The sequence below is a fragment of the Schistocerca americana genome, chromosome 3 (assembly GCF_021461395.2).
Source record: "Schistocerca americana isolate TAMUIC-IGC-003095 chromosome 3, iqSchAmer2.1, whole genome shotgun sequence".
NCBI classification, from domain to species: domain Eukaryota; kingdom Metazoa; phylum Arthropoda; class Insecta; order Orthoptera; family Acrididae; genus Schistocerca; species Schistocerca americana.
Window position 1 is genome coordinate 107,449,728 of NC_060121.1, and position 20,620 is coordinate 107,470,347.

A 20,620-nucleotide genomic window follows, 5' to 3' on the forward strand; every position below is an offset into this window, starting at 1 on the left:
AACTTTATTGACACATTCCTGGGGTCAGATACATCACATGATCACACTGACAGAACCACAGGCACATAGACACAGGCAACAGAGCATGCACAATGTCGGCACTAGTACGGTGTATATCCACCTTTCGCAGCAATGCAGGCTGGTATTCTCCCATGGAGACGATCGTAGAGATGCTGGATGTAGTCCTGTGGAACGGCTTGCCATACCATTTCCACCTGGCGCCTCAGTTGGACCAGCGTTCGTGCTGGACGTGCAGACCGCGTGAGACGACGCTTCATCCAGTCCCAAACATGCTCAATGGGGGACAGATCCGGAGATCTTGCTGGCCAGGGTAGTTGACTTACACCTTCTAGAGCACGTTGGGTGGCACGGGATACATGCGGACGTGCATTGTCCTGTTGGAACAGCAAGTTCCCTTGCCGGTCTAGGATTGGTCGAACGATGGGTTCGATGACGGTTTGGATGTACCGTGCACTATTCAGTGTCCCCTCGACGATCACCAGTGGTGTACAGCCAGTGTAGGAGATCGCTCCCCACACCATGATGCCGGGTGTTGGCCCTGTGTGCCTCGGTCGTATGCAGTCCTGATTGTGGCGCTCACCTGCACGGCGCCAAACACGCATACGATCATCATTGGCACCAAGGCAGAAGCGACTCTCATCGCTGAAGACGACACGTCTCCATTCGTCCCTCCATTCACGCCTGTCGCGACACCATTGGAGGCGGGCTGCACGATGTTGGGGCGTGAGCGGAAGACGGCCTAACGGTGTGCAGGACCGTAGCCCAGCTTCATGGAGACGGCTGCGAATGGTCCTCGCCGATACCCCAGGAGCAACAGCGTCCCTAATTTGCTGGGAAGTGGCGGTGCGGTCCCCTACGGCACTGCGTGGGATCCTACGGTCTTGGCGTGCATCCGTGCGTCGCTGCGGTCCGGTCCCAGGTCGACGGGCACGTGCACCTTCCGCCGACCACTGGCGACAACATCGATGTACTGTGGAGACCTCACGCCCCACGTGTTGAGCAATTCGGCGGTACGTCCACCCGGCCTCCCGCATGCCCACTATACGCCCTCGCTCAAAGTCCGTCAACTGCACATACGGTTCACGTCCACGCTGTCGCGGCATGCTACCAGTGTTAAAGACTGCGATGGAGCTCCGTATGCCACGGCAAACTGGCTGACACTGACGGCGGCGGTGCACAAATGCTGCGCAGCTAGCGCCATTCGACGGCCAACACCGCGGTTCCTGGTGTGTCCGCTGTGCCGTGCGTGTGATCATTGCTTGTACAGCCCTCTCGCAGTGTTCGGAGCAAGTATGGTGGGTCTGACACACCGGTGTCAATGCGTTCTTTTTTCCATTTCCAGGAGTGTATATCACGCTATACACACACCCAATATAGTCACCAACATGAAAGAGATTCACCTCAGGCGCAGCTCTCACAGAGCACGCGGAAATGGACCATGCTGTGTGGAGGTTGAAAACACTAGCCAATTAGCTCAAACAATCCTTCCATGTCTTCCAGACAACAGCGTCATTTGACACTTTATTTGTATCATTATGTTCAACACTGGGACAATATTGACTGTATTTTGGCTAGAAGAGGCTAACCAAGAAAGAGAAACAGTTGTTTGGGTTTATAGTAGTAAGATTACGCAAATCATAAGAAAAACGAATCAAATGTCCTGTATATGGTTGAGACGCCCGCTAAACCCGCTGGGCAGAACAGGTAATAGGATTGTGGAAAGGGCCAAGGGTTGAGGTCAGTTTCTGCTTCTAATTGTCTTTTATTGTGATTTAGCAACTCTTTCACGGCTGAAGACCTCCAACAAGCAATCTTAACAAGATAAAAATCAAATTTACACAGCAATAAAATAATTCAAAAAACTTACGCAAAGTGCAATACAAATGGCTGAGGGCCACAATTTATTTACAAAATTTTAGAATATATTACCATAGATCCTTAAAGGCAGAAGGCTAACGAGAAATCTTAAAAAAAATTCAATTATGATAGCAATAAAGCAATTTAAAACCCAAAAGGCAAAATATGCAAGGTGCAATGGCTGAGGGCCACAATTTAACTTCAAAACTTCATAGTATATTACCACAGACCTTTAAAGGCAGAAGGCCAGCATGTTTAACAACAGGAAATCTTAAAAATCAGCACGATGAAAGGCCAATTGAGATAGCAGTAAAAAAATTTAAAGAAGCAGCATATGCAAGGTGCAATACCAACGGCTGAGGGCCACAATTAAACTTCAAAATTTCAAAATATGTTACCATAATCTTTAAAGGCAGAAGGCAGCAGTGTTTAAGCTTGGAAGATACATTTAAAAATGAATTTGGCAAAATTTTAGAAAACGAGCAAGGAACCATAAGCCTAAAATTTAAAATAGCTGACAACAGATAATTAAACACCGGTGGCACTCAGAAAGCCTCCACGGAGGTCGGTCTGCGCTCGTTCACTTAGGTGAGACAGGTGGTGAGCCCAACTATACTTGATCCGCTGGAACCCAGCCAGAGGGCAGCCACGGACCGACCGACACAACTTGCTTCCCGTCAGTCAGTACATGAGAACCCCAACTGGCAATGTTACAAACGTGATAATCTACAATGGAGTGTGTATTATCTGTCAAAATTACTCAACATGTTGGACAGCGACAACAGGTGAGGAAAGGACGCTACCTGAAATTACGTTACTGGCCAGGGCAGATAACCAGAACACTAACGGCCACAAGACAGAAAATTCCACTGGTGCACCAAAAATCGTACTTGACCAAAATAGTTAATTGCACCACTTGGCGGCTAAATCTCAACATTAGAACCACTCGGCACTGCTCACCGCAAAACCTCCGCAACAGCAAACCACCGAAGCGAACCACCACAACATGAATAGACCTGGCTTGGGTAAGTTGAAACCACTACTCAACTTTGACGTCCTGAGTCGGCGAACCACGAAGCTCGTAGCGATCGGACAGCTCCACACACGCTCCGAGACTGCGCAGGGACTGCCACGGCCCCAGCCGACTGCACCACATGGAGAACTTCCCTCACCCGCAACAACCGACCGACTCCCCTCAGAATGCCGACAACATCTAAAATAGTCTTAAGTGGAAATAACGCCACTACACACACAACCCTACAAACACTTGCACGAACAACCGAACGATACCCAACAGTAAGTAAGCACACATGATTACAAATCGGGAGTCGATGCACACGCACACACACACATACACACACACACACACACACACACACACACACACACAGTCGAGTCATGAACGATCGGCTAGCCAAAACGCTTCGTCCGGTAGGACGACCGACCGACGATCCACCAAGACCGTGGCCCGGCTCAAGCGACGCGTTGTAGCATTGGTCGGACGAGGCATGTCGACGTAGACCTCACTGCCCCAACCCGACTGCACTAGTGCCGCATTGCAACTCCCCGACTGGCAGGTCCTGACTGCGCTCCAGACGCGATCCAACTGACTAGCAGGACCTCGTAACCCAAACTCCTATCCGAACTCACTATCCGAACTGCGACCAACTCCCGACAAGAACTGTTTACGACAGACAACTAATGGGAAGCAATAGCAGTCAAACAAAGATACTACGAGAGGGGATATATCGATGCTCGCTGCGAACGCCGCTCACAGTCAGGCAAAGGAGCAACTCAGTGACAGCAGTAGTTTAAATTAACGTTGTGAGGTGGAAGTACGTTAAAAACAGGGTGTGAAATACATCATTTGGCGGGAACACGAGCCACGCGCGGCTCAATGGTGTTATTAGTGTAGGTATTATTTTTAATTTTCCTTATTGTACTGAAGCTCACAGTAGTTAATAATTGTGGGCGATGAAACTGGCACACGTAAAGGATGTTGGAACAAAGTACACTTTATTCTGAGAGCTGGTAGTATGGACCAAAGGAAGCCAAAAATGTTCAGTAAACAAGGGCGCTAGAATATATATATCTTAAAGCTGTGTGCACTTGTTGATCTTCACTACTGTGTAACACATATCTGCAAGACATCTGCTTTTACGAGCTATCTACAGAATGTGAGGAGACTTTCTTCTATTATTGTCCATGGATACAGCAAGCAGTAAACGTCGTTACTTTTCTACTGTGAACGGTATTCACAGTTCTGGGTACGCACAGCACATACGTTAGTAATAGTGGAACCAGTTTGCGATTTGATTAGTCCGTACAATTATTATACATTGGAATATTATCTTTCCACTTACCAGTATAGATGGAGAGGTGTTATTCCACATGGCTAATGGCAGACATCATCTTCCGTTATGATCTGGAAAATGGGAACCTAATATGACCTTATATTCCACCAAAGAGGTGGACTGATGCAAGGTACATTCAGTTCTTATCAAACGACTTGCCTGTCCTGCTACTTAAGGTATTATAGCAACAACAGCTTTGGGCGTGTTTCATGCATGATGGAGCACGAACCTATTTTCCCCATAATATTCGAGAGCACTCCACACGTACAGTTAATGACAACGGATTGGTTGGGGAGGCCCAGTACGTGGTGCAGAGTGTTTCCTCGAACTTAATCCCCTGTTTCTTGGTGTCAGAGACATATGAAATCTCTGCTGTATGCAAGCTCCACTGATGGTATACAAACGCTACATAAACACGTCATTAATGCCTGCCAGCGCATCCGTCAGCAACCTCGAGGTTTTCGGAGAGTGCGTGATTCCCTAAGAAGTCGGACAGAAGCACGCTTTACTATGAAGGAACACCTCCATTAGCGATGGCTGACAAGCGAAAGTAGTACGTAATAGCAAGCTGATCACAATAGCAACTCTGCTGTTTCACACTAGCAGAATAATATGTTCTCATTTGCTTTCGTAATAGCAACGATCTTTCAGTAGAAGAGATGTGTTGCACAGAGGCGAAAATGAACAAGTGCTTACAGCTCTGAAGATGTACATTTTACAGGCCATTTTTATTAGCCTTTCTTTCTTGTTTTAGTTTTCTTAAAAATGGAAAATTCTTTTATAGCTTCCTGTGTAAGAAAATACTAATGCGAATCATTTAGTAATGGCCAGAACTGCTCATCTTTCATCGTTCATCAAAATCTATTTAAAATCTATTTGTTCGTTCCTCTTACTTGACAAATACGTTGCAAAATTAAAGATGACATACGCAATGCAGCCACCTGTTGCGGTGCTTGGAATTCACCTACATAGAAAATCTCTACTTACGCCTCTGAAGGGGTAATTGGAACCCCAGTTGGCGGTTTTGCCCGTTGTGGGCGCTCCGTTGTCCGGAGTGAAGACGATGATGGAGTTCTCCAACATTCCTCGGCTCTGCAGCGCCGCCACCACTCGGCCCACCGATTCATCCAGTTTGGACACCACGCCTGTAACAGGAGAAGGTGCACAAGTCGCGGGTCGCCGAGATCTGTATCATATTATTCCGAAGCCCTTTGTTCGACGCATAACGATCGACAGTGGCTGTCACCACCCTTGACAAATAAAACTGTTTTCAGGCCTCGTATAGTAAATATATTTGTTGATCTGGAAAAGGACTGAACAGACATCTGGTGCTGTAATATCCCTTACTGGCGAAACAAGTGAACATCTTTTGGTTTCCGTATCCATTTGCCTTTCCCCACGCATCTGGTAAGTTAATTAAATTTCCACATCTCTTCCAAAACATTCCTTTGACCTCATAGATCTACCGCAATCTTGAGTCCCAACACGCTATAGCCTCCTATTTTCTTGAGAACAATGGCTGCTGCCATGCCTCTGTCGCTATGTCCCACATTCTCTCTTTTTCCACGCACTCCATATCCTTTCAGCAGGGACTAAATGTGCAGTGTGGACCAAAACTGCGTTTAGGCCGTCCTTGGACAGCGTGAGTTCCAAGGAAGCTGACGAAGTATCCACCCACCATCGCCGCCACTCTCTTCTTCGCGGCCCTGCCACGGCTCCACCTGCCACAATCCGAGCAACACCCGCGCTGAATGCGCACTGCATTCCTCACTGCATTCCTACTCATTTCCTTTTCTACTCAATCACCTTCCTTTTTCTGACCGTTGATTCATTTCCAGCCACAATCTACCCTGAACATCCGATGCCAAATGAAGTCTTTAACCCACCCTTTCCTCGCCTGGCCAGTGCCACACTCCTATCCCAAAACCTGCATCCCAGCTGTCAGTTCCTTTCCACAAATACATCCCCCAATCTTTTCAGTCTAGCGTCTTCCCATATACGTCCCATACGTCAGTCCCGGCTCGCACTTATCTAGAGGCTATATCACGCCATCCTCATTTTGATTTAGAATATACCAATGTGACCACCTGCGCCTGATATTTAAAGAATCAAATTCACTATTGAACTCACTTGTAAAAAATCAGACACCTGATAACTTTATATATGCGTTAATATGTATAATATTATCGTCAAGTTAGTAAAACCTAAACAGTGGTAGCAGTAAAGCATTAATAAATTAATTGCGTGATGCTGAAGCTTTATGAGATGAACGGCGAAAACACAGTAAGTGACAATTTTTTTTTCCTTTTATGGTTATGTGAGGGTTGACGAACAGAAAAAGTTGGGAAAATATTTGAGATTTTATGTTAACTTCGTTGGAAGTCGCTTAGTCCACTCATTCTCAAATACTGGATGAATGTAATCTGGATAATTTATGCGCCATGAGGTACTCCGTCTCGGGACATTTACACAATTAAAGGTGCCCCTGACAGCCTTCTTTCATGAGATTATTACTTGAATCGATTCACTTTGATTGATTTAGTTCGGTAAGTTTCCAGTCTGCTACTTACTCAACATATAGTCATGCCTTGGAGGAAGTTCACGTAGGGCATCAACTTTAACGATTTTATTTCCTTTTTATTTATCACACCAGCATCATATGTTACTCCTGAGCCATAATCCTAAGATTGGATAGCTCTGCAGTGTATCAATGTGCGGATGATCGAAAGTGCAAGTGCGATCATAGGTTAAAATAGTGTTTTTGTTCTTGTTGTAGAGACGTGGGAACGTTTGTTTTCAGATTTCAAAGCTGGATTGTGGCGTAACCGTTCCGTAGACAACAGTTTGTCCCACTCTTCTTGGGTGTATATCTTACGAATAGTTAGCTGTGGAAATATCCACTATCCCTGCTCCGCATTGTCGCATCGAGTTGGTTTGCACCTCGAGATAGGAAGCCAAACGAACAGAATTCCAAGGAGGGCTGCTTTTCCAAAGCAGCAAGCAGCAGCGATTTCAAATGATTGTACACATATATTAACGTCTGCCGCATCGCAAATGATGTCCATGTTGTTGTTGTTGTTGTTGTGGTCTTCAGTCATGAGACTGGTTTGATGCAGCTCTCCGTGCTACCCTATCCTGTGCAAGATCCTTCATCTCCCAGTACTTACTGCAACCGACATCCTCCTGAATCTGCTTAGTGTATTCATCTCTTGGCCTCCCTCTACGATTTTTACCCTCCACGCTGCCCTCCAATGCTAAATTTGTGATCCCTTGATGCCTCGGAACATGTCCTACTAACCGGTCCCTTCTTTTTGCCAAGTTGTGCCACATTCTCCTCTTCTCCCCAATTCCATTCAATACTTCATCATTAGTTATGTGATCTACCCATCTAATCTTCAGCATCCTTCTGTAGCACCACATTTCGAGAGCTTCTATTCTCTTCTTGTCCAAACTATTTATCGTCCATGTTTCACTTCCATACATGGCTACACTCCATACAAATACTTTCAGAAACGACTTCCTGACACTTAAATCTATACTCGATGTTAGGAAATTTCTCTTCTTCAGAAACGCTTTCCTTGCCATTGCCAGTCTACATTTTATATCTTCACTACTTCGGCCATCATCAATTTTGCTCCCGAAATAGCAAAACTCCTTTACTACTTTAAGTGTCTCATTTCCTAATCTAATTCCCTCAGCATCGCCCGACTTAATTCGACCACATTCCCTTATCCTCGTTTTGCTTTTGTTGATGTTCATCTTATATCTTCCTTTCAAGACACTGTCCATTCCGTTCAACTGCTCTTCCAAGTCCTTTGCTGTCTCTGACAGAATTACAATGTCATCGGCGAACCTCAAAGTTTTTATTTCTTCTCCATGGATTTTAATACCTACTCCGAATTTTTCTTTTGTTTCGTTTACTGCTTGCTCAATATACCGATTGAATAACATCGGGGAGAGGCTACAACCCTGTCTCACTCCCCTCCCAACCACTGCTTCCCTTTCATCCCCCTCGACGCTTATAACTGCCATCTGGTTTCTGTAAAAATTGTAAGTAGCCTTTCACTCCCTGTATTTTACCCGTACCCCACCTTTTTGCAATTTCTTCAGTTTTAATCTACAGTTCATAACCAATAGATTGTGGTCAGAGTCCAAATCTGCCCCTGGAAATGTCTTACAAGTTAAGGAATTTGAAAGAGAGTATTCCAGTCAACATTGTCAAAAGCTTTCTCTAAGTCTACAAATGCTAGAGACGTAGGTTTGCCTTTCCTTAATCTCTCTTCTAAGATATGTCGTAAGGTCAGTACTGCCTCACGTGTTCCAACATTTCTACGGAATCCAACCGAGCGAGGTGGCGCAGTGGTTAGACACTGGACTCGCATTCGGGAGGACGATGGTTCAATCCCGCGTCCGGCCATCCTGATTTAGGTTTTCCGTGATTTCCCTAAATCAGTCCAGGCAAATGCCGGGATGGTTCCTCTGAAAGGGCACGGCCGACCTCCTTCCCCATCCTTCCCTAATCCGATGAGACCGATGACCACGCAGTCTGGTCTCCTTCGCCAAACCAACCACCACCAACCACGGAATCCAAAATGATCTTCCCCGAGGTCGGCTTCTACCATTTTTTCCATTCGTATTCCCGTTAGTATTTTGCAGCTGTGGCTTATTAAACTGATAGTTCGGTAATTTTCACATCTGTCAACACCTGCTTTCTTTGGGATTGGAATTATTATATTCTTCTTGAAGTGTGGGGGTATTTCACCTGTCTCATACATATTGCTCACCAGATGGTAGAGTTTTGTCAGGACTGGCTCTCCCAAGGCCGTCAGTAGTTCTAATGGAATGTTGTCTACTCCTGGGGCATTGTTTCGACTCAGGTCTTTCAGTGCTCTTTCAAACTCTTCACGCAGTATCGTATCTCCCATTTCTTCTTCATCTACATCCTCTTCCATTTCCATAATATTGTCCTCAAGTACATAGGCCTTGTATAGACCCTCTTAATACTCCTTCCACCTTTGTGGTTTCCCTTCTTTGCTTAGAAATGTGTTTCCATCTGTGTTCTTGATATTCATACAAGTTGTTCTCTTTTCTCCAAAGGTCTCTTTAATTTTCCTGTAGGCAGTATCTATTTTACCCCTAGTGAGATAAGCCTCTACATCCTTATATTTGTCTTTTAGCCATCCCTGCTTAGCCATTTTGCACTTCCTGTTGATCTCATTTTTGAGACGCCTGTATTCCTTTTTGCCTGCTTCGTTTACTGCATTTTTATATTTCCTCCTTTCATCAATTAACTTCAATATTTCTTCTGTTACCCAAGGAGTTCTACTAGCCCTCGTCTTTTTACCTACTTCATCCTCTGCTGCCTTCAGTACTTCATCCCTGAGAGCTACCCACTCTTATTCTACTGTACTTCTTTCCCCCATTCCTATCAATTGTTCCCTTATGCTCTCCCTGAAACTCTGTACAACCTCTGGTTCTTTCAGTTTATCCAGGTCCCATCTCCTTAAATTCCCACCTTTCTGCAGTTTCTTCATCTTTAATCTACAGTTCATAACCAATAGATTGTGGTCAGAGTCCACATCTGCCCCTGGAAATGTCTTACAAGTTAAAACCTGGTTCCTAAATCTCTGTCTTACCATTGTATAATCTATCTGATACTTCTAGTATCTCCAGGATTCTTCCATGTATACAACCTTCTTTCATGATTCTTGTACCAGGTGTTAGCTATGATTAAGTTATGCTCTGTGCAAAACTCTACCAGGCGGCTTCCTGTTTCATTTCTTAGCCCCAATCCATGTTCACCTACTATGTTTCCTTCTCTCCCTTTTCCTACTCTCGAATTCCAGTCACCCATGGCTATTAAATTTTCTTCTCCCTTCACTACCTGAATAATTTCTTTTATCTCATCATAAATTTCTTCAATTTTTTCATTCTGCAGAGCTAGTTGGCTTATAAACTTGTACTACTGTAGTAGGCGTGGGCTTCGTGTCTACCTTGGCCACAACAATGCGTTCACTATGCTGTTTGTAGTAGCTTACCCGCATTCCTACTTTTTTATTCATTATTAAAACTACTCCTGCATACCCCTATTTGATGTTGTGTTTATAACCCTTATTCACCTGCCGGCCGAAGTGGCCGTTCGGTTAAAGGCGCTGCAGTCTGGAACCGCAAGACCGCTACGGTCGCAGGTTCGAATCCTGCCTCGGGCATGGATGTTTGTGATGTCCTTAGGTTAGTTAGGTTTAACTAGTTCTAAGTTCTAGGGGACTAATGACCTCAGCAGTTGAGTCCCATAGTGCTCAGAGCCATTTGAACCTTATTCACCTGACCAAAAGTCTTGTTCCTCCTGTCACCGAACTTCACTAAATCCCACTATATCTATCCATTTCCCTTTCTAAATTTTCTAATCTACCTGCCCGGTTAAGGGATCTGACATTCCACGCTCCGATCCGTAGAACGCCAGTTTTCTTTTTCCTGATAACGACGTCCACCTGAGTAGCCCCGACCGGAGATCCGAATGGGGGACTATTTTACCTCCGAAATACTTTACCCAAGAGGATTCCATCATCATTTAACCATACAGTAAAGCTGCATGCCCTCGGGAAAAATTACGGCCGTAGTTTCCATTTGCTTTCAGCCGTTCGCAGTACCAGCACAGCATGGCCGTTTTGGTTAATGTTGCAAGGCCAGGTCAGTCAATCATCCAGACTGTTACCCCTGCAACTACTGAAAAGGCTGCTGCCCCTCTTCAGGAACCACACGTTTGTGTGGCCTCTCAACAGATACCCCTCCGTGGTGGTTGCACCTACGTTACGGCCATCTGTATCGCTGAGGCACGCAAGCTTCCCCACCAACGGCAAGGTCCATGGTTCATGGGGAAGGATGATGTCCATAGTGAAGTTGAAAAATTGCTGAGATGCTGTATCAACTGATATACGTCATTTTTCTGTACGTCATATGATCTGAGTCAACTCATGTTTAGAAGGCCTGGAGGTTCTTAATACACGATCAATGTTAGCAGGTGAAAATTTATGCCAGACCAGGACTCGAACCTGTATATCTCGTTTACCGCGAGTCGTCACCTCAACCGCCTTTGCCGTCCTATCATTCTACCCAGACGACTAAAATTCTAAGCCTGGGTAGGTAAGTGATAGCATGACGCGAAGTTGTGTTTATAAGATAACGAAAGCGACCTAACGTCAGTAGTAGCATCACCTACCCATTAAGCCTTTATTCGCAGTTCCTTGTTCCTGTAGGATATCGGGGGTGACGTGCATTTTCAATGAAAGACAGGATCTCTGGCAGTCATTACCACACACGCGTGCACACACACACACACACACACACAAAATAATTTGCATCACCCCTGTTCCCAGAACTCCTGAAGATAGACGTTGACTGTGGGTACTGTATCACACACACTGTCCTTTTGATTGTTCATAGATGTCACTAAACCCGCCAAAAGATGAAAACAACCATGCATGAGCAGCGCCTATTAGGCGGAGGGGATCCGACAGCAGCCGGCTGGAGTGGCCGAGCGGTTCTATGCACTATATTCTGGAACCGCGTGACCTCTACGGTCGCAGGTTCGAATCCTGCCTCGGGCGTGGTCGTGTGTGATGTCCTTAAGTTAATTTGGTGAAAGTAGTTCTAAGTTCTAGGCGACTGATGACCTCATAAGTTAAGTCTCATGGTGTGCTCAGAGCAATTTGAACCATCTGTTCGGACATGGAGGAGATACAGAGAGGTAGCAACTGTCGATGACATGCCTCTCTAAGGGCTACTACTGCAGTGGATGACCGCTACGTACGGATTATGGCTCGGAGGAACACTGACAGCAACGCCACCATGTTGAATGATGCTTTTCGTGCAGCCATAGGATGTCGTGTTACTACTCAAACTGTGCGCAATAGAGTGCGTAATACACAACTTCAAGCCTGACGTCCATGGCGAAGTCCATCTTTGCAACCACGACACCATGCAGTGCGGTACATATGGGTCCAACAACATGCCGAATGGACCGCTCAGGATTTTCATCACGTTCTCTTCACCGATTAGTGTCGCTTATGCCTTCAACCAGACAATCGTCGGAGACGTGTTTGGAGGCAACCCGGTCAGGTGCAACGCCTTAGACACACTGTCCAGCAAGTGCAGCAAGGTGGACGTTCCATGCTGTTTTGGGGTGGCCGACGTACGCCGCTGGTGTTCACGGAAGGCGCCGTAGCGGCTGTACGATACGTGAATGCCATCCTCCGACAGATAATGCAACCATATCGGCAGCATATTGGCGAGGCATTCGTCTTCATGGACGACAATTGGCGCCCACATCGTGCACATCCTGTGTATGACTTCCTTCAGGATAACGACATCGCTCGACTAGAGTGGCCAGCATCTTCTCCAGACATGAACCCTATGGAACTTGCCTGGCATAGATTGAAAACGTTGTTTATGGACGACATGAACCACCAACCACTCTGAGGGATCTACGCCGAATCGCCGTTGAGGTGTGGGACAATCTGGACCAACAGTGATTTGATGCACATGTGGATAGTATGCCACGACGAATACATTCATGCATCAATGCAAAAGGACATGCTACTGGGTATTAGAGTTACCGGTGTGTACAGGAAACTGGACCACTACCTCTGATGGTCTCGCTGTATGGTAGTGCAACATGCAATGTGTGGTTTTGATGAGCAATAAAAATGGTGTAAATGACGTTTATGTTGATCTCTATTCTAATTTTCTATACAGGTTCTGGAACTCTCCTGTCTTGCACTCAGGATGCACATCACGCCCGACATGCATTATGTACGTCTGAATCATTGGCTTTATCATAAACGAAAGCGTCTTTCCAATTCAGAGAGCAGCTGTTGGGGTAAGTAACTATTTATGCTGTGAAATTCTTCGTAGCACACTAATGACTGTAGTAATTATTCCCCTTCATTCAGTATTTAACAAATAAGGAATACTTCTTGTAATCTGGTTTCGCAGGACAGAGTGGATGAGGTTGTGTAAAGGGGCCAAGGTCAATTACTGCTAGTTATGCAAGAATGCACACAACTTTATTCCTTAAACCAATGCACAGTTTTCTCTTTAAAACAACAAAGATCACTTCACGGCTGAGGGACCAAGTAACTTCTCCCGAATAAGTTTGAATGATTGCCTTTAAACACCAAGACTTAGAGTAACGGCTGAATGTCTTACTTAAGAAAAATTACAGTACCTTCTCGGCTAAAGGACATCGTTGTTTTCAATTTAATTTTCTACTGACACCGCATTACAGTACAGTCGCCTTAAATGTTGTTGAGAGAAAGGTAAGTGATAGCATGACGCAAAGTTGTGTTTATAAGATAACGAAAGCGACCTTAACGTCAGTAGGAAACATTTGCCGTATGATGACTATCAGAAAGTGACACCATTGGTCCTCATGGTGAAAGCCGACAACATTCATAAACCAGCGAAGATTGTTCAGGGAACAGTGGGCAATGCAGGATATTTTCAAGACACTATCAAACTCACTCCGCTGCGGTGCCTCGCCAGGAATACGTGCTTATGTGCAGAGGGATGACAAAGTTCATACCCCTTCAATATGAGGCCGAATTTTGTTTCGTTAGATACATTATAGAGTTGATGAGACTAATTTTCGTCCAGTGTGTATTTCCTGCAATATCTTCACTGCTTTCGACCACATGTAGAAGTACTGTGGAACCTACATTGACATCGAACATATCTTGTCCCCAGTCTCTAGAGCTACTGCATAGAAGCAGTATTTGAATAGAAAGCTATACAAGGTACTGAGCTTTTCGTTGAAGGTAGTCTCCCGTATGACCCAATGACTGTTAGTACACAGCGCACAATGTCAGATTGACTGCTGACTCTCAAGCACGTTAATTAACTGAGAGTGTGTATACAGCATGATTGAAAATGGAGCAACCACGTAATACTAAGAGCAGGAAAGCCGGATGCCAGACTAAGATTCATTGGAAGAATCCTCAGAAAGTGTGGTTGGACATGTACTTCGGTGACCTCTCTCACTCTCGGAGATTTTGCTAGTGGGACTCAAAGGATAGAGTGAAGACAGAAAGAAGAGCGGAAAGCTTCAAAGAGGTGCCCACTGAACTCTAATGCCATGTGCTAAAAGAAAGGCATTGCGCGTCATGATGCGTTTAACTGTTAAATTTTTGAGGGTGTATGCTCCTAAAGGTGTCAGCCCACATACTGATATTTTCCACGTATATTTTGCAAAGTGATCATGAAGGTACAATTAGAGAGATTAGCTTATAGACAGTCGTTCTTTCAGTGTACCATTCGCGACTTCACATGAAAATGCAGTGAATCCCAGCTCTACATGAAGTACCCTTTGCCATACACCGTAAGGAGGATTACGAAGTATAAAATAGGATTAACTGGTCCTTCGCTTCCGTTTTAGCACTTTTTACTTTGTACAAGCATTTAACATGCTAAAAAACTTGATAAAGCCAAGATCACATAAATATTTCTTTATTTACAGCAACCGATTCGACAGACTTTGCTGGCATTTTCAGGTCTTCAAATTTTTTACAATATTTGTTTATTCTGACTTTCTAAGACCTGAAGATGACAGCAAAATATGTCGAAACCGGTTGTTAAACATTTTGGCGTTATTGTTTTTTCCCCACGTAGAGCAGATCGCTTCATCTCGTCTCTCGACGTGATAAGGATCAGGTTGCGTTTAACAATTAGAGCTAGCATTTATGAAATCCACTTTATCACCCCACCTGCGTATATGCGCCTGTTGGGGTCCGATATGTAGAGGAACTTGTTGATGGTGTCCTGAGGCGCGGTGACGGGGGCGGCGGGGTCCCCCGAGTGGCAGGCCTGGTGCGCCAGGTACAGGAAGAGCGGCCTCTCCGTGTCGTGTTCCAGGATGAGCCGCTCCGCCTCCTCCGTGTAGACGTCGGTGGAGTAGCGGCCGGCGTGCTCCCACGCCGTCGTCAGGTTCTTCCACAGGATGTAGCCGTTCAGCTCCTGTAAGAAATAAAGTCACTACACTCGTACGGTATTGTGATGAACTGTGTTGGAGCCTGAGCTCCAGGCAGGCATCAGCAACCAAGTAACTGATAATGCGGGCCAGCCACCAATGTAATTCTACAGCTAGCTTCTGTAATAGTATCGACGTAGCACCCTACATGGCGGCGTTTTGGCGTCAATATTTGGATGAGTAGCACGCGTTGTAGCGCAACGGGTCAGGCTGCAAGGAAATTGTCCCAACACAGACCAAAGCAGCATTACTTCGGCGTCGTGCACTGGACGGTCATCTGCCAAAACTTATCAAGAACGACCAAGGCACACCAGCTTTTCTACGAACAGTCAGCTAGCCATGATGATTCTGGGCTTCGAGTGGGATCCGTAGGGTTGAGGCTGCTCAGTCGCCACTGTCACTCAGCACGTCAGTTGGTCTCCAACCGTCTTGAGTTCAGCTTGGGCTTACTGCAAGTGTCTGGTAGGTGCATGCCTCTACCAGGCACCTATGCCAGGCATTGGCCTTGCGCAACAAGAACTGACACGGTAAGTGGTCAGCAAGGAGGTGGTGCCGAAGGCCATGGTGGCGCTGCAATAGTTTTACACCGTTTGTGGCGTCACTGACTACATAGCAGCCACGACAAGCACCTGGGACACAATTGTAGGTGTGGTGTATGGAAGGTATTAAGTAATCGAAAAAATTTTACTGATTAGTAAGGTCAGTGAAGGAAGCAGATTGGTGTAAAGAGTACAATGCGGCCTCCCGATGGGAGGGAGTTGTCTGACGACGCGGCTGGGGAAGATATCAGAGTCGATATGGAAGACATAAGGGACCCAGCATTACGAGTTTAACAGAACTTTGGAAGACCTGAAGTCAAATAAGGCAGAAGGGGTGCCTAATCCTCCTACGGAATTTATGAAATTATTATGAGGATTTGACAACCAAGCGGGTATTGAAATTGGTGTACAGAACTCATGAGTCTGGGGATATACTATCACACTGTAGAGAAAATCTCATCCACAGTTTCCGGAAGCTATCAAGGGCAGGTAAGTGGAGATCTATCACACAAACAGCTTAATGGCTCAGGCAAAGAAGTTGCTGACGACCATTATATACGGAAGAATGTGGAAGGAAAGTTAGGATCTAGCTAAGGATCATTCACTGGATTTCAATATTCCGAGATCCACAGTGTCAACAGCGTACCGAGAGTACCAGATCTGAGGCATTAACTCCTACCAGACATAACGCACTGGCTGACGGCCTACGCGTGACGACTGAGAGCAGAGGCGTTTCCGTAGAGTTGTCAGTGCTAAAATACAATTAACACTGCGTGAAATAACCGCAGAAATCCGCCAGAGTACTGCGGTGAAATTTGACTTTAATGGGCTATGATCGCAGGCGACCGACGCTAGTAGTTTTGCTCACAGCAATACATCGCTTGCAGTGCCTCTTCTGGTATCGTGACCATATCGATTGGACCCTGGACTACTGGAGAGCCGTGGCCTGGTCAGACGAGGTCCGGTTTCAGTTGGTAAGAGCTGACGACAAGGTTCGAGTGTAGCAGGGTCCACACGAAGTCATGGATCCAAGTTGTCAACTACGCACTGTGGAAGCTGGTGGTGGCTCCAAAATCATGTTGAAAGATATGTCAGGCCTGATTAGGGTAGATCCAGAAAATAAAGTCGGTAGTTGCCAACCACAAGGTGGAATGAGTATAATACCTTTGAATAGGAGGATCTTCGATGGTTAAGAGACCCGGGCGCGCTCAGTAAAAAACGGGGGAGTCGCAGAGGAAGCAAACATGTGGTGACAGCGTTAAGGTAGGACTAGCGCTGTGCAATTTACACTGAGCAGACTTTAGCACGTAAATGATTTCAAAATTGTTTCTGTTAGATAATGTTCAGAGTTAGGATTTGTATGTTCAATGTTTGACGCAGTAAGCGTTTTGTCAAATTTTGTTGTAAGAGTGATTCGGACTACAAAAATGTTGGAAATGGTAGTTTTGTGTATGACTTAAAATTTTAACAATATATATATTGAGATCAACGTTTTGTTTAAATCTAACAGCCTGAATCATAATCCACATTCTTTGCTTGTATTGAAAATGAAAATGAGTACTAAGGAAAGTTACCTACCAATGAAAGAACGTAAAGGAAATGAGGCCTCTATGCAATGCATATGTGCAGTTCATGGTTTTGAAATCGACAACTGGTCTTATTCATGGCAATATATAATTTCATTAATTAAACATCAGGGTCACTAGTTAAATCTTCAGTACCATCTTAATGCCATTGCACAGACGGCATTAGTCTCTTAAACTTGATTGCTGATTCAAGTACATGTTTCACTACCGGCAAAGTGGAGGAGAGCAAGAAACAAGTTCGCAGACGCAGTCAGATGCAGGTTTGTTGAATTATTAATTTGGAACAATTTTATCTTTGATACTTTCACTAATTGAAAAGGAAACAATTTTGCTTAGATACGTTCACTTTTAATGAAAAATTCATCTATGATACTTTCAGTATGAGCTATGTTTACATGGAATGGACTGGATGCCCTGGTCCAGCTCAACCGATCATTGGCTTGAAATGGTTTTCTTTGGCTACCTGGAGACCATTTGCAGCCATTCACGAATTTTTTTCCCCATACGACGATGGAATTTTTATGGTTGGCAATGCACCACGTCAGAATATTCGACTGTGCATGACATTAGTACGGCCGTTACTTTTGTACCTGGGCAACTTTAGCAACAACTGAAGAAGCAATTTGTTCGTTCGAGAGGAAGGTACTTCGAAAAATATATGGACCAGCCTAGAATACCATGGAAGGTAAATGGGAACAGAAAACAAAAGAAGACCTTTACCAGCAGTAGGGAAAGCCAAACATTGGCCGAAATTTGGAGCAGAAGAGGCTACGGTGGTTTCGCCACATCTCCCGAGCCGGTGGATCCCTCCCTAACCCCGTTTTCCGTTCCCAGTCTGCTGGGAGACGCTCAAAGGGACGACGGCGGACGCGATGCAAGGATCGGATACTGGCGACACTCAAACAAGTGAATCCGACAGCGGTAGAAGATAAGGCTGGGGACCGACAACGACGGACCGCCATCTGCAATAAATGTCTCACATACTGAGATTGTGACTGACTGTTGGTTTTCTTTTGTTTTTGTAATGAGTACGTTTGCAAATTTTTATAGCGTGTAGTTTGTTGTATTCTTTTTATTTTGTGGTTTTCGCCCTTTTTTATTCTGCTGTAGGACTTAAAGGCCCGTAGATGGAATAAATGATGATGATGATGATGATCATGATGATATACATACAGAGTCTCGGCTCGCCATAGCTTTGGAGAATGGCCACTACAGTTTAACATGGAACTCTGCAACCAGAACTGGTCAGCCCGTAACACTGGAGAACCCAAGTGGCTAATGCGCCTTTGAAGGATAGAACAGGGTTTGAATTTTATTTTACCTAATTTTTACGGGCTTAGAATGTTTATTTTTAAGATTTGTTCATATCAAGTGTCCCATAAGTGTTAAAATACGTAAAAACCACTATTTACTCCATATGGGTCGGCGCATTTGGGGGCTCGAATGCAGTCGATTTAGTACATATGTACTACAGTACTTACCGACGTAATTAGGGTCCTGCTAGTTTCGAATAGTATCTTAGATGGTAATTTGTATCAACTAAAATACTATTCTCAACAAGATTTCTGTTTGTAACGTGATTTGTTTGTGGTAAACAGTCGGAAAGCACGTGCTTGTTTCTCGTCATCGTAACTTGTCAGTTCACTTGTTTTTTATGCGAAGCAAAACATGAGAAAAAGTTCAAAAAGTAATCCCAAGGGTACAAAAAACACTTCGATTCGTAAGTGGACGCCACTTAATCGATATAGATCTCTCTACGTCGGCGAAATAAAAGGCCAGCTGTACGGTGCTGGCATTAAAGATTTGTTCAGTTTCAGTATTAAAAAACAGAAGCTGTAACTTTAATTGCTTGTATTTTCTAAACAACATTGCTCAAGTTGGCGGGAGCTATATAACTCATGAAGTACAAGTGCATTTACATAATATCTTTTTGTAACACGTGCGTCGGCGTTTAGTCTACTGTAGTTCGCAGAATTTTTGCGCTATATTTTAATTTCGAGTGTTGGTGTAGGTTTTTATGACCAATGATTCTTCTTCCCAAAAATATTCTTTCAGAGTGCCACCATTTTGTTAAGCTTTGCCTACATACTACGTTAGACAATACTATTAGTTCCAAAGCAGATTTTGAAATTTTGTTCTAGACTGATATTTGTGGCGTTCAGAGCTACCATCAACTGTCCTCCTATTCCGCGAAGGACTCGTCGAAGCCGTGCAGTAGCCTCTGTTTCTATTACTTAAAAAAGTACATAATTCAGTCTTACAGGTGTAATAGTAAAGATCTAAAGTCAGTTTTGTGATTTGTTTGTTATTTTATTGAAACAAGTGATGAATATCGGTTCCAAAATCTAGCGTCATTCTCGTTACCTCTGTTGCAGTTGGAAGGTAATCGACGTCTGCTGTGATTATAGGGATTTCATTGATCAGTAAAAACAGGAAAAGGGAATAACGTAGTATAGAATTTGACAGGAACGATGTAGTAGAAGCAGCAAATTAGATACACATTTGCAATTTCAGAGATTCTAATTTGGATGACGACAGTCAAAGTCGTTGTAAAAGATCTTGTTTATGCAATGTCAGGCCTACTAAAGGTAGTGCTATTTTATGTCTTTCAGATTTTATTCTCACCATTTGGCGGAAAAGTGCGGTGAGGTTTAAGTGAAGTTTAGAAGAAAGGAAGTATTCAGCTGAGTTTGGACATTTACGTGGGGATACGGGAAAGTAATGCCTCAGAATTTGTTATTCTGTTCTCAATATCGGTTGAGGTATTACATGCGATGCACATTATTAGGTCAACATTACCGCTTTGTCGATGCAAGTTGCAAACCGCTGCCGCTTCAGGGTTCTGAACTGTAGCGTGTATCATGGCAACGTGTAACCTAATTGTGTCGGTTAGTGAGAAACAGCGCGCTGAAATCGAGTTTCAGACCACAGAAGAGGTGCCTCGAATTGAAATCGGCAGAAGAATGAAAGCCCTGTATAGTGATGATAGCGTCGACATCAGTAGCGCGCAGCGTTGGTTTTGTTCATGCTAGCAATCACGTTAACGGTGATGCTAATATTAACATGTGTGTCACAGCTGAGAGTGGGCGACTGTGCACGGCAACCGACGAGACTTATTAGCATCGGGTTGATGGATTCATCAGAGCCAGTGGTAGGCTAACACAGCCACAGCTCTCAGGTAAGTGTGACAGATCACAGAGGGTGTGCAGAAAACACTGTGCGTGGTGGGTGCCTCGAATG

At 44.7% G+C, this 20,620-nt stretch overlaps 1 protein-coding gene across 1 annotated transcript in view; it reads right to left on the reverse strand.

The window, feature by feature from the left end:
- Positions 1-20,620, reverse strand: part of LOC124605896 (arylsulfatase I-like) — a 139,097-nt gene that overhangs the window by 86,960 nt on the left and 31,517 nt on the right. Inside the window, exons 5-6 of the mRNA XM_047137843.1 lie at positions 14,993-15,242; positions 5,220-5,377 (exon numbers count right to left, since the gene is read on the reverse strand). Of these exons, the coding sequence (XP_046993799.1) occupies positions 5,220-5,377; positions 14,993-15,242 (408 nt within the window). The remainder of the gene's footprint in view (positions 1-5,219; positions 5,378-14,992; positions 15,243-20,620) is intronic.